Source organism: Euleptes europaea, chromosome 4, assembly GCF_029931775.1.
Source record: "Euleptes europaea isolate rEulEur1 chromosome 4, rEulEur1.hap1, whole genome shotgun sequence".
NCBI lineage: Eukaryota > Metazoa > Chordata > Lepidosauria > Squamata > Sphaerodactylidae > Euleptes > Euleptes europaea.
Window position 1 is genome coordinate 82,087,985 of NC_079315.1, and position 14,882 is coordinate 82,102,866.

At 38.9% G+C, this 14,882-nt stretch overlaps 2 protein-coding genes across 3 annotated transcripts in view; both read left to right on the top strand.

Moving 5' to 3' along the window:
- LYSMD3 (LysM domain containing 3) overlaps positions 1-14,882 on the top strand; it is a 123,362-nt gene that overhangs the window by 36,062 nt on the left and 72,418 nt on the right. The window lies entirely within an intron of this gene.
- Positions 7,263-13,893, top strand: CETN3 (centrin 3). Its single transcript, XM_056849142.1, has 5 exons — positions 7,263-7,294; positions 9,421-9,556; positions 11,775-11,889; positions 12,565-12,756; positions 13,484-13,893. The coding sequence occupies exons 1-5, from the start codon at positions 7,278-7,280 to the stop codon at positions 13,525-13,527; spliced, it is 504 nt and encodes a 167-aa protein (XP_056705120.1). The 5' UTR covers positions 7,263-7,277; the 3' UTR covers positions 13,528-13,893.

A 14,882-nucleotide genomic window follows, 5' to 3' on the forward strand; every position in this document is an offset into this window, starting at 1 on the left:
CTAAAATTTCTTATAAGCAGTATTCTGGAGTGGGGGGAGTTGTAACATTCCACTTGTCTTGTTGAATGCACAGTAAGTTACCCAAGATTTTAATTTTTATTGTAAGAAGTGAATGTAACAGAACGTGATTACCAAATGTTGTTATAAAGCACTAATAACATATTATTGCGCTTATTTGGGGCGCAGAGTATATTGCATTTGCTTATTGTTTCTAAAACAAATGAAGTGTCTGTGAATTTTTGGAATATATTGCTTGCTTTTTAAATGTGACTTAAAAAAAAACCTGAAGATAAGAGTGCATAATTGTTAAAAGTTCATTCTAACAGTTTTATATATGGTATAAAAACCCATGTTTGAAAGTCCTTTTGTTGTTGTGGTATAACAGCTACAGAAACACCTTAGTACTTGAGGATTATAAATTGTTTTCTGGACCATTGTGGTACTATAGTGGGTCTTAGGAGACCGAGCACATTTTGCAGAAAAGGTTGCAGCTGTTTACGGCTGTAGTCAGTTTTACACCACAGGAGTTGGGATTTCAGGTAAATGGTTTTGAATCCTCTTCTTTCCCACTAAGAGAAGCTGTTTTACCTCTGCTTGTTCCTTTTGCCTTCTTCCACTTTGCAAGTATTTTGCTTTTCAGCAACTTAAAAAAAATCTCTCTCTGTGTATGTGTCCCCCCCCCCCCAGTGGAAAATCCTATATGATTAGTTTGGAGCTTTACCAGTTTCTTGCTTGATGATGGGTTCTGTGTCTTGAAGCTGAAACGTAAATGATTTATTTGGAACTAGATTTTAAATTTTCTATTCGTATTCTTCCTTTCTAGTGAGAACAGGGAATGGCTTCAGGATTGTGGCCGCTGCCAAAACTTATTTTTCCTCCTTTAATCTCTTTATTATATAATCTCTCTACATCAAAGAGCTCTGCACAAACAGATTTTGACTGCTGTGTATTCAGCACTTTAGCCCTGAGGAGTCTCGAGGGTAGATGGATGGATGTATTCAGTTCTTTACACGTTATCTGTGCCTAGTTCCTGTTTTTAGACTGGAACAAAACAGTATAAGCTGGAAGATCAGACTAGTGAGTGAATAGTCGTTCAGAAAGGAAGTTACAAATTTTATTTATCTAACTTTTCATGAAGTGTATACCAAACTAATGGGGAAATACCTAACACTGATGGCTTCTTTTAGCTTAGGAAGGACTGTTGTAATGAGAATCCCTTTAATGCTTGGGAAGAAATTACCAGCCACCATCAGCTTGAAAAAGGATTGTTACACACATCACATGCTCCTTTCTTTCCTCTCCTGCCTTACCGTGGTTAGATATTAAGAGCAATGGGAAGCATTGCTAGGGCTAACTTTGGTTTCTGCTTCGTGAATATTTATAGCCGGCTTGGAAGTGGCTCTCTGTGAAACGTTAGTGCCTTGTTTCTCTTCTTGGACTGAATCATTAGAGTGACTTTGCTGTTCTGGAACACTGCTGAGGTACTAAGGATGATTTTGCCCCGAGCAAGCTTCCTGTTCTGAGCTCCCAATGGCCAATGTTCTGAAAACCCTTTCCTGAACACCTTTCCTTAGTAACTCAAAATAGATCACTCATTGTGAGAAGCAGCTAAGGACAGGTACTACTGCCAAAGATCATTTTAGATTGCAAAAACTGAGCTGAATTGCTGCTATTGGGACAGTTCTGTCGACCGCTTGAGTCTGCATCTACCAACAAAAGATGCAAACTCTATAGGTTACATCCTGTAGATTTCCCCCCCCCCCCTGTGGGCAATAGTATTTATCTCAACAAAGCATAACTTTCTCACCTAGCCCTTCCTGGGGCAGCCTTAAATCTCCCCCTCCCAAAAATATCTTGTTCCTGTGGGTTCCAGGATAAGAAAGATGTGTTCTATGAGTAGAAATTTTTAAGCCCACAGGAACCCCCCAGGGGAATCGAAGCCTAGGATTTTAAACTGAGGGCTTGTACCCTATTTAATAATAGATGCTCGCAAAGCAGGATTATCTATTGAAAGAAATTTTTATTTTATAAGTGAGTCATGTTTCATTTTTGGATTAGTGTTGGTTAGTAAAGTACAATCCTAGAGTGCATCCTTTAATCACTTTATTATTAGTGTTGGTTAGTAAAGTACAATCCCAGAGTTCCAGGAGGATATAATTTTGTCTGAATTATTTTTATATTAAAGCAAGTATTCACTTTCTTATAAGGATTATTAAAAATTAAGAAAATAATTATTGTGTTTTGAAGCATATTTGTTCACTTGAAATATTGCAGCGTATGAGGCATTTACTATTTATTTGTAAAAGGTCTAAAAGCCTCCTATGTATTTATGTAATTGGTTTTACTGACAAGGTTTGCAGTTTATCTTGCTATTGCCATAATAATAATAAAATCATCAGCCTCCTATGTATTCAGTGTTTGGATTGCTTTTAATAGCTGAAAATTAACCCCACAACCCATCTGAAACAAAGTTATTGAACCTAAATTAATCCTGCTATGGATTCAAAGTTTTGTTTTGTTTTTTGTTTAGCTGGGTTGTGGTTTATGGTATTAAATGAGGTTTAAAGATCTTTTAAAAAATTGTAAAGCATTATACTGTCCAAGTTTTACTAATGGTGTATGCCACTGTTTCAAGGATAACTGTATTATTTTATCATTGATATTGATAATAAAAGAAATTATAACAAAAAATGGACATACAGTAATAGTTTCCATGTTACAGTTGACCCAACTCAATGTTCGTGTATTTTGAGGAGTGGGGTTATCAACAGTTTATCATGACTATAGCAGCAGATTTTGTGCATTTCAAAAGAGGGAATAGCTTTGATGGAATTGTGGCATTTATTGAGATCATCTTGGAGTGTGTTCCCATGTAACTTCATTCCTTGCTCTAAAGGGCCAGAGATTGTGTACTTGATTACTTTTAATGTCTGTGTGGCTCAGTTCACTATTACAAAGTGTGCAAGACATTAAAGTGTTTCCCATTGTTCTTTTCTCCTTTATTGCAGCATTTCACATTATCCCTAAATAAGCCACTAAATCAAGCAATAGCAGATTGAGAAGTAATGCCTTGCATAAGTGCTCCATCGTCCTATGAAGCCATGACTGAGCGGAGTTGGGACATTTAAGCTCATGCTCTTAGCCCCTTAAGCATAAATATCTCTTGCCAGAAGCTCTCTGGATGACTTCCAGTTTTCTTCAGTTGGCTTTTGGTGTCTGCACATTTTTGTTTTAATTTAGCAAATATTGACTGCCTCCCTATGTTCAAAAGAAACAGAAGAGTATGTGCCTAAGACAAAATGTAGCAGATTTTCAGAAGCCATGATGGTAACTATAATACAGAAAGATACACAAGTTCAGACTTTTCACTTTAGCTCCAACAAACTCTCAAAATAGATAAGAGGGGGGAAGAGGTAGTATTTTTCTAACAGTACATTCCTGAGCTTGGGGGTCGAATCGCCTTAGGAGGCACCATGACCCCTATGCCAGTGTCCGTGCCACTTGTATCGTGTAAACTGGCACAAATGTTGGCATAGTGCCACTTGCACTGCCCCTCCCTGGAAGGCCGCAGCAGCGCAGCTCTAGGGCGCCTAGGGCAAGTCTGCGCCGGCGTCCCTGGGGGTGGAGCTGCCGTTAGGCAGCTTCCTAACCCCTTTCAGGGCAGGAATGGCCCCTTACGCTGCAGCGTTGCCACGCCACATTGTTTCTGATGGGGCATTTCCCCCCATTTTCAGGTTTTCCCCTGGAAAACCCCCTTTATTTCTACTAGTTGCGGCTGCGAAACCTACTTGGAGGCACTGCGGCCATACTGTGATTAACCACTGGCTTCTCAAATGAAAATTGCCATTTTTCCTTCTTTCCAGAAGATTTTGGTATAGGATGGCCAACCCTGGATTGGGAAATTCCTAGCTATTTAGAGGTAGAGCCTGCAGAGGGGAGGGACCTCAGCAAGATATAATGCCATAGCATTTAAACCTCCAAAACAGCCATTATTATTGTTAATATTATTTTATTCAGGGGAACTGATCTCTATAGTCACTCTGGAGATCAGTTCTAATTCCAGGAGATCTTCAGGCCTCACTTGGAGGTTGGCTGTTTGAAACCTCAGCATCACTAATCTAATTACAACATATTCAGAACAAACTACAGGTTTTTTCTTCTGTTCCCTCCCCACCCCCATTTTGTTTGACATCCAGCCTGCTGAGTTCTGGAGAACTTGAAAGCTTGCACAAGGTTCTGTAACTGATCTTAATAAAAAGTATTCACAACTTTTGTGTTGAGATTTTTCTCTGCATCAGCATGGTAACCTGAAACATCAGTCTTGTGGCTTATGTAACAGTGATCCTTTTGTGTAAAAAAAAAAAAAAAAAAGGATTCATGATGAAATGCAAAAAGTTTCTAAAAATTAAGTTTATGATGGACCCCGAAATACGATGTTAAATATATTACCAAGTAATATGCCAAAAATATATACTGCACTATTCAAATATATGGGGACAGCGGCAAGAATATTTCCAGCAAAATGGAAAGCAGATAAATGCCCAAGTCAAATTGAATGGAACAATAACTGAATATTCTGCCAAGGCAAAATTACCATATTATATACATAATAGACCAAAATCGAAATTTCAGGACAAATGAAAAGCATTTATATGTATATGTGTGTGTGTGTGTGTTTCGAAGCTTAGGTAAGAATTACAGCAAAAAAGATAAGATTTAAGAGAGAAATGTTTTATAAGAAATGTCAAAGAAATGTTGAGGAAAACAAGATTAAGATGTAATATGAAGGTAATGCAACTTAGTATAGAAGTGAATTGTTAGAAATGTGCTATGCATAGATGCTAAAATCATAATGTAAATAGATGCTAAAATTTTAATTGTTATCTGTATGTTGTAATAATAAAAAAAAAAACTCAAACAAAAAGTTAGGTCCTGGAGCTAGTATGAGAATAGTTTTCTACTTCCATACAAAAAGTACAACTTTACCCCCCAAAAGTTGGGTAAACAATGTTTTTGTATTAATGTTTTTGGTCTCTTCCATATGGCTTGGCAACTTTGATGCCATCTACTGGTTTACTTTTGTATATACAGTTTTTAAGCCAGCATTCTTGTTTTGTTTTTCTGTAGTTAATTTTCAAGTGTTTTCATGCTGATTAAACTAAATATGCACTTATACAGGTAAGACAACAAGAAAATGTGTAGAAGTTACAAATTATTTTCCTACTGCTATCTCAGGATTGTTTCTAGTAGGCAGCCTAACAGCCGTGAGAACAAAAATTCTGCCATAGCCACTGCCTGATGATTGATTGGTCCTGATAAAAAGGTATTATGCTACTGGTTTTCTTCCTCCCTGTAGACCAGCCTTAAACTAGAATTACTACTTGCAGAATTGTTCTGAGGATAATGGGGGTGGGCATGGCCTTCTGAGCTCCTGGAAGAAAGACATCTGAAGTATCTCACTCTGAAAGCAGAAAAAAGTATATCAGAAAAAGAATCCCTAGTAAAACATGCAAGTAGCAATTGAGTAATGTAGGCAAATGGTCACTAAAATATTAGTGGGATTCCTTCAGCGAAAAGTGGGCAAAATCTATTGGATCTGAAAATAGTAAATGGTGTAATGAAGCAGCTCTTTCCCTTTACCCCCGTTTGATGTACCTGGCTTTCTCTTTCAGCCCAAAGGTTCTTATTCCAGTTGCGTGCTTTTGTGAGAGCTTCTAGGACCAATTTAGAGTTACCAACTCCGTGGCTGGGTAATAACTAGAGATTTGGAGGTGGAGATGGGGACCCTAACTGGGTATCATGCCATAGAGCCCATCCTCTAAATCAGTGGTTCCCAACCTTTTTTTGACCAGGGACCACTAGGACTTTTTTGTTCGGTGCAGGGACCCCAAGGTTCAAAATAAAAATTCCGGGAATTTGAAAATAAACTTTAATCATAACTGTTAGTTAAACATTAAACTTAGAATTATATTTGAATATATATATTTTATAATAGAGAACTTTTAATTGAAAATATTAATTTATTATGGGTTTATAACTTTGTTTCGCGGACCTTAATTTAGTTCTCGCGGACCCCTGGGTGTCTGTGGACCCCCGGTTGGGAACCACTGCTCTAAAGCAACCATTTCATTCAGAGGAACATTGCTACAGACTGGAAATCAGCTGTAATTCTGGGACTCCTACAGGCCCCCGTTGGAGGTTGGCTATCCAAGGTAGCCAGCCCCTTGCAGGGGAGAGCAGAGGGAGAGTCCGCGCGTGCTAGGGGGTTACTGCACTTGTATTCCCAGCGATGCATTAAGAGTTTGAAAACGTTATAAAAAATACTGTCCGCACTTTCTATGTATTCCCACTGATGTATTAAGAGTTTGAAAACGTTATAAAAAATTCGGGGGGTTACCACACTTTGTATTCCCAGCGATGTGTTAAGGGTTTGAAAATGTTGTAAAAAAGCATCGCTTTAAAAGGGTTTTTGGATACCACGGCTTATAAATGGTTGGAAGATGTCTTCACAGCTAAAGGGGCCAAACAAAGTGCGAACAGTATTTTTTTATAACGTTTTCAGACTCTTAATACATCGCTGGGAATACAAGTGCGGCAACCCCCACTGTTCGCACTTTGTTTGGCCCCTTTAGCTGTGAAGACGTCTTCCAACCATTTATAAGCCGTGGTATCCAAAAACCCTTTTAAAGCAATGTTTTTTTACAACATTTTCGAACTCTTAATACATCGCTGGGAATACAAAGTGCGGAAACCCTCAACTAGCTTCCTATAATTGCGAGGGAGCAACAGCGAGAGAATCATTTTAACGCATCATAGTAGGCCGGTACATTCCGGCGGCGCAACCAATGAGAGTTTGAGAAGACGGGGAGGGGGCGTGTCTCCGAATGTCATCAACCAGCGCAGCCCCGCCTTTCTCAAGCATTCTTTATTCCCCCCTCACAGCCTCACTGTGACGTTAAAGTCGCACTGCCTTCTGGGTAACCTTTGCTGGTAGCCAACCGTTTTTTTGACGGGTTAACGGCGAAGAACGTCATCAACGTGACTGATGGGTTGTTCAGCCTGTCACGGGAGCGATGAGCATAGAGAGGTGGGAGGAACCGTGGCGGTGTCCAATGGCAGCTGAACCCTGAGGGGGGAGGGAATGGTGTTGTTGTCGGACGGGACGCGTTACGACCCTTGCGAGGCTGTCGGGCTCTAATTCCGGGTCCCGGGGGTCACAGTGGAAGAGGCACGCTGCCACCCAGCCCGGAGTCTGGCTGAGGGGTTGGGCCGGGACAATGAGTTTGGTCTCGAGGTTGGTACAAACGGCGGGTAGGGAGGGAAGCAGTGAAGGGCGCTTGCTTCTTGTTGCCATGGTAACTCAACGTTTAGGCCTCCCGAGTCGCTTGTCGCGGTCTGGGCTGCGGCGCGCGCTGGTTTCGCTAGCAGGCGAAGCAGCGCTCTGCCACAAAAGTTAAGGGAAGGGCGGCTGGGGGGGTTCCCTTCCTTCCTCTCAGGGCCAACCTCTCCAAAACCAACCCCTCCATGCTCCTTTAAGCTTGCAAAAAACACTGGCCGGTCTTTTTTTTTTCTCCCTTTGGAAAGCTAAGATCAGCATGGGGAAGATTAGCTTCAAAATAATAAACAGCACTGGATGGAAGAAACCTCCTTTCTCACCCCCACATTGATTTTACTAGTATTTTAAAAATTTGCGGTCCCAAAAGTATCTGGACAGGTACCCTGTCCTCAGAAAGGGCTGAGGAGATGAATTCCTAAAGGAGTTCTATTCAAGTCAACAGAAGGTGTTACAGAATTTTTGCACTGGTAATCTTATGCATTTATCCGGGGCAAATTACGCTCCTCGTGGTTTAGACCGCAATCATAAACAAAATATTGTCGAAGGCTTTCACGGTCAGAGTTCATTGGTTCTTGTAGGTTATTCGGGCTGTGTAACCGTGGTCTTGGAATTTTCTTTCCTGACGTTTCGCCAGCAACTGTGGCAGGCATCTTCAGAGTAGTAACACTGAAGGACAGTGTCTCTCAGTGTCAAGGGTGTAGAAAGAGTAATATATAGTCAGAAAGGGGTTGGGTTTGAGCTGAGTATTGTCCTGCAAAAGTATTGTCCTGTAAGTATCAAGTATCAATTGATACTTACAGGACAATACTTTTGCAGGACAATACTCAGCTCAAACCCAACCCCTTTCTGACTATATATTACTCTTTCTACACCCTTGACACTGAGAGACACTGTCCTTCAGTGTTACTACTCTGAAGATGCCTGCCACAGTTGCTGGCGAAACGTCAGGAAAGAAAATTCCAAGACCACGGTTACACAGCCCGAATAACCTACAAGAACCAATCATAAACAAGTTTGTTGAGAATCTTACTCTGCCCTATTCAGTGGGGCTTATTGCCGGGAAGATGTTGTTTGGATTGCGCTGTTGTTTACTTAAAGGACTTTGACCCCCCCCCCAATTCTCCAGGCCCCTAACAAAAAATAAGGTAATACATAATCAATGAAAATACAGTAATAAAGCAACAGTAAAAGGTGGTACAAGAATCAAACACAATTGAAAGAAATTATTAGCAGTCTTTTTTTTAAAACTCATTCACAGCTATCTGATGTTGCAAGTGTTTGATCTCTTGATTTATTCAAAAGTTGCCCCTTTCATATTTGCCAGAGAGCTTCCTGCAGTTGTGAGCTGAGAGATGTAGGAGGGCAAAGAAGGGATATATTTACTTAAACAATGCCTCTTACTGTTTAGCCAGTTAGCGATCCCTATTTGGGACTGTGCTGCTAATTATTGGCAAGCTTAATGCCTAAGTTTGCCAACTCCAGTTTGGGAAATACCTTGAGATTTTGGGGATGGAGCCTGGAGAGGGCAGGGTTTAGGGAAGGGAGGGACCTCAGCGGGGTCTAATGCTATACAGTCTTCCCTCCCAAGCAGCCATTTTTCCAGGGGAACTGATATCTGTAGCCTGGAGATCAGTCATAATTCCAAGAGATTGCCAAGCTCCACCTGAAGGTTGGCAAACCCGTCAATGCCAGTGATGTTTGGTCCCTATTGATGCAATGGTACCAAACGCATTGGGGGAGGGGACCCATACAGGTTTTCTTTTCATTTGTGATAGGCACAAACATGAGTGGCATTAGGAATGCTGAGACTTTGCCAAATTAATGTAGGAACTGCAATGTCTTTTAGAAATGCCAGAGCCTCTTTAACATAGCAATGTTTACCTATTTTTACTGAATGTTGAGATGGAAAGAACGTCATTATACATAAAAATGAATAAGACTGATATACTTCTGATTACCCACCCCCATTATAAAGTAACCACCTACTTACCTAAGATGTAGACTAGAACTCATAAAAGTTTGTACTTTAAAGGGAAAAACCTGGTGCTTTCTGTTACTTCATTTGTGTGTCTTTTGTGTTCTAGAGCGGAGCTTGCTGCTGAAAAAACTAAGAGAAAGAAAAGAAGAGAATTAACTGAAGAACAGAAGCAAGAAATAAAAGATGCTTTTGAGTTATTTGACACAGATAAAGATAAAGCTATAGATTATCATGAACTAAAGGCAATATTTTTCTCTTAGTCTGACATGTTTGATAGTAGTTGGTTTCTCAATGCTTTCACTCTTAGTATGCCAGATGCTCAAATATGCTTAGCTATGAATAGTTATTCTCTGAGAGAAAAGGACCGTAGGACAAGAATTCAGGGAAGTGGCTACTCGTTAATATCCTCAGATTTGGCCAAGGAACAGTGTATAGGAGAAGTGCTAGGGTCTAAGGGCCATATTGCATGTTATAGAGAAAGTGTATACTGGTTAAAAGCTTAATATGTACCCTATTACACCTAGCAAGGTATGAGGCAGTTGCATATCGTGGTGTGTATTTCTGTGATATACATACGATGAATAAAGGCAAGTTGATGTCTTATGAGATAAAAACAAGTGTGGTGTAATAGCATTTGTATAGGTCTTTGGTTTGGAGTATTTTGCATAGATTATCTGTGGGATCAGTATTACCCCCATATTGCAATAGAGGCAGAAGAGAAAAAGTGGCTTTCATAAAATTTGAACTGAACCAGAGCTCATGATCCTAACTATTATTCTGTAACAGCTCTTGGATTTGAATTTTTAATTTTTTTCCCTTTCTGCTGGAATGTAGGAAACAGCCTAAAAGCAGAGCCACTTAAAGCTAGCGGAAGAGAGATTCAAGGTGTGTGTCTTTATAGAATGACATACATTCATGTGTGCTAGAGGGAGGACAAATCTGGAAGGAAAATGATAATGTTTCAGTTCAAACTTAAGCCATTACACCCTTCAAAGTCCACTGAAGTCAGCAGGCTTAAAATGGTGTAACCCTGTTTAGATTGCGCTATACATAAAATAGCACACTCTTGCCACCATATCATAGGTTTCTTTGTCAGATATTTATTAATGTTATTGTATGTATGGTATTGTTACTTGAACAGTCTAAATATCTCATTCTCTTAATACCATGCAGTACAACATTCTAATTCTCAAGATGTAGTGATGCCATTTCTTCCACTGTCTTTTGGATAAGTTAGAACCAAAAAATTACTTAATTGAATAATGTTGGAACCTGGATGTAGACTCCAGTTTTTTTCCTGAGTCTTTTGTTGTTGTTGTTGCTATTTTCCCAAAGCTCCACAGTTTTCCCAAAGCTCTAAGACATTTAGAAATGGTTGCTGTTGAACTATTTAGGATCATTAGTTGTAAAATTGGTGGGTTCAAAGAGCATTTTGAAATGTTTTAATTACTGTTTTGGAATGTTTCCAGAGCTCTGGAAAACAGACTGCTTTTATAGTACCATATTTTTGGCAACATCCAAAATATGATATTGTAGATACATCTCTTTGTACTGTGATTTTTCCGCCATGGGTTGCTTTAATTGGAAGAAAACAAGAGGTTAAGATAATGCATATACAACAGAGGGTGGCCAACTGTTGGTCCATGGGCACATTTGTGTCCTCTGCCTGCTCTTTTTGGCAGCAGTAGAGGATGACTCATGTTATTTGGATTGGACATTGTTACTTCCTTTATCAGTTTTCTTGAGAAAAGTGCTTGCAGGGCCAACCAGAGCACTTGGTCTCCTCCCCCGCCCACACTGTTGCCATTTTTACCAGGAAATGAGAAATCACGGAGCAGCTCTCAAATTAATTCAGGTAGCCTCTGGGACGGTATACTATTTCCTGTTCAGAGGGGTGTCAGCTGAGAAGTAGTGCTAGATGCATTGCTTCTGGGCCAACCAGTCTGCTCTCTGACATCAGGAAAGTTGCAATAGTTGTTGCAGAAGCCGCATATAAAAAGTCCTACTTCTCATTTGGCCAGTGGATGCTCCTGTTATTTATTGGAGAGTGATGATTAACAGGCCTCAGCAATGGCCTGCTACAATGTTTTATCATTGCTGATATTGTCACTCCAAACACCTCACCCATATTTCCTTTAATATCATCTAGGAAGGCTATTGGTGTCCAAAATCTGTTGTTGCCACACTGATAAAAAGATCACCAGACCTAGCACAAATGGTTTTGTCATTGAAATATAGTAGTTAATATTATGATAGTTAATACGTTGTCATGAGTTAAATGCCAAAGTCCAAAAGCAGCCAAACTTTTTTTTAAAGATGAGGCTGTACTCAGTCTTATTTTCTGGTGAACCCCCTTCCAACACACTCACAGCCCTTGTAGTTCTTTACTAACTTATTATGTAAAAATAAGCAGTTTCATTTATATATTAAACCTGAAGCATTTCTGTTTTTTCCCAAAAGGTGGCAATGAGAGCCTTAGGTTTTGATGTTAAAAAGGCAGATGTGTTGAAGATACTTAAAGACTATGATCGGGCAGGAACAGGGAAAATCACCTTTGAAGATTTTAATGAAGTTGGTAGGTACTGACATGAAAAAAAAACTGGCAATAACCAGCAGCTAGAAGTTTAGCTCAACTACTTCTCGATAGATATACAAGTGTGCCAGGGATAACAGTGTTAAGCGTTTGCTAATGAACTGCTTAAAATATTTTTCCTGCCTTTCTATTTTCTTACAGTACTTATTTTCAGAAATATTTTATTTTATTTTCTGTCTTCAGTTTATTTTATACAACTGGAAAAGCTGTTATACCTCAGTTTTGCTCTGGTGTTTATAAGTTTTAACAGTGTGGCATTGCCTAATAAATTTCTGTTGCTGTAGAATTTGAAGTGTGAGAGAGTCCTGACCTGAACATTGCGATTTTAGTGTGTTTGTGCAGAGTTCAGGAAGTACTTACTTGCTCTCAATAAGGTTGCAATGAACATATGTTCATCTCTTATGTAGAATACCAGAGGAGTAACAGGCTTATGCTGAAATAAAATTGTGTTAGTATTAAAGGTGCCCAGAGCTCCTGTTTATTTATGTAGAATACATTATCTATTTACCTAAGACTTCCCATCACCCTTCAGACAGAAGGTGAAGAGGAACAAATTATTGGGATTAGAGAGCATAGGGCAATTACAGGGAAGATAAAATTCTGCCAACAAAAAATGTGTTTTTCTGGAAACCCCAATATCTTCTTTTCCCATTTTAGTGACAGACTGGATCCTTGACCGAGATCCACATGAAGAGATACTCAAAGCATTTAAATTGTTTGATGATGATGATTCAGGTAAAATAAGCTTGAGAAACTTGCGTCGAGTAGCTAGAGAGCTTGGGGAAAACATGACTGATGAAGAACTTCGGGCTATGATTGAAGAATTTGATAAAGATGGTGATGGAGAAAGTAAGTACTGAACGTAACATTTTTATACTCTGTTCTTAAATCTGACAAAACAAGTACATTGAATTCACGTGGTTTGAGATAATTTCATGGTGAGGCCTGCTCGGACAAGTAACTGATTTGCCATTTAGGAACCTACCTATTCTGCAAACTCCCCATTGATCTGTAAATGAAATTACATTCCTTCCTATTCTAATGTGAAATTCTTTGACATGTTATTAAGTTGTGTCTGATTATTGCAGTTGTTCCTTCTCTCATTTTATAGTTAGCAGTGGTTTATTAAATGAAATTAATTGTTGTTTCACTGTTATGTTGTAGCTGCAGTATAAATCACTGAAACAAATGTAGAATCCAGAAACTACCATTTTTTATGAAAAAATAAATAATACTACAGAATCTGTAAATAATTTCAGAAGACCTGAAGAGGGATTGTGGTGATCCATTCTTGTAGCAATACATAACAAGAAATCACGATGGCTCATGTTTATTTAAAAAAATGCTTACATCTTCAGTGCTGTTTTACATGTAAAAATACTTCAGTACAAATTGAGCTGTTTTAGTAGGACCAGGCTATCTTAATTTTCTATGTTTTGCTTGGCTTTATGATTGAGTATCAAGCTATTCTATTGCAAGGGAGCTTAGCAGACTTTCTAATTTACCTCAATAATTTATTGAGAGAGGATTTCTCTGACATTACTGTACATTTATTATTGTTATTTTTTTTTTACAGTCAACCAGGAGGAGTTTATTGCTATCATGACTGGAGATGTTTAACATTGTAAGAAAAGAACTGAACTTAGCACAAAAAAAAGGATTATCGGGTTTCAGCAATGAAGCTGCCACCTTTTCATTTTAGTTAATTTCTGTACCAGGAGCCATGCAAAAAATAATTTTCCTCAAAGGACCAAAATAAACACAAAGTATATGTACTAAAGTTAATATTTTGTATCATTAAATTTTAGAATAAACAGTGTTACGTTTGAGTAATCATTTGTAAGATAGCTTTGTATAAGAAATTTAAATCATAGTATAAAAACTTTGAAAGTTGACATTATTTTAGCATTAGCTGTGGCCTTAGTTTTTATATAAAAGTTTAACAGACATCCATTTTAATAAAGTCTTCTTTTTATATTCTGTAAACCTTCTTGGAGTCTTTAATTCAAAGTAGAATTCTGAATGTAAAACTGTTTATATGACAATTTTTTGAAACATTTACATGAAGTTTCTATTGTGTGCTTATAATAATCAGTTTCCTTTCAATGGAACACTGATATGTGATGTCTATGATCAAGTAAATCAAAAGTATACAAATATTAATATTTCTAAATGTTTTGTGGGTGTTGGTAACACACTGCTGTACAAAGCAGTATAAAACTGTGTGGTCTCTAAAATGTACAGAATTTGTCTTTATGAAATATGAATGCAGTCTGTGTGTTCAGTTTTTAATTTCCATATAGGGGTGTGCACTCAAACGCAAGCTGAAAATATACCTGAAAAATACTTTATCAGTATTTTTGGGGTCTCCCAAACATATCCAGGATTTTGGGGAAAACTGAAAAAATGTACCTGAAAAAATCCCAGAAATATTCGGGATTTATTGGTAAGATTGGGAGCCAACGTTTGCAGGCTCATAGGTACTCTTTTTTCCTTTCCCCTTCCCTTTGTTATTGCGTCTTGGGGGAGTTGTATGGGCTTGCCAGGCTGCTTCTGTCACTTTCAGGTTTCCTTGACAGCTATAAGAGTTGCTTTGCAAGAATTGCTTTGTGTTCCCTTTGTGGTTTTTTCAATATTGCTCACTGCTTGGATTTGTTCTCTGGTTTGATGTTAGTCCTGTTGAGCTTGCACTGCCACAGCGGCACTGGGTTCTGCTGGGCATTCTGTACATTGCCATTTGTTCTGTTGGGCTTGCAACACCCCCACCCCCAATTCCTTGCTTGGATTTGTTCTGCTGTGATCCTCTGTTTTGACATTCATTCAATTGAGTATACACTACCAGAGTTCCCCTGGGCATTCTGTACATTGCTATTCATTCTTCTGGGCTTGCAAGAGTGTCCCCCTTCAGTTTCCACTCCTAGATTCTCTGGCTTGACATTGGCCCTGTTGAACTTTCACTGCCAGAGTGCCTTTGG

Bases quoted from the DNA above. Each gene is read 5' to 3' on its own strand.
- CETN3 (XM_056849142.1), top strand. The intron at 11,890-12,564 runs GTAGGTACTGAC...TTCCCATTTTAG, and splicing joins TGAAGATTTTAATGAAGTTG to TGACAGACTGGATCCTTGAC. The intron at 12,757-13,483 runs GTAAGTACTGAA...TTTTTTTTACAG, and splicing joins TAAAGATGGTGATGGAGAAA to TCAACCAGGAGGAGTTTATT.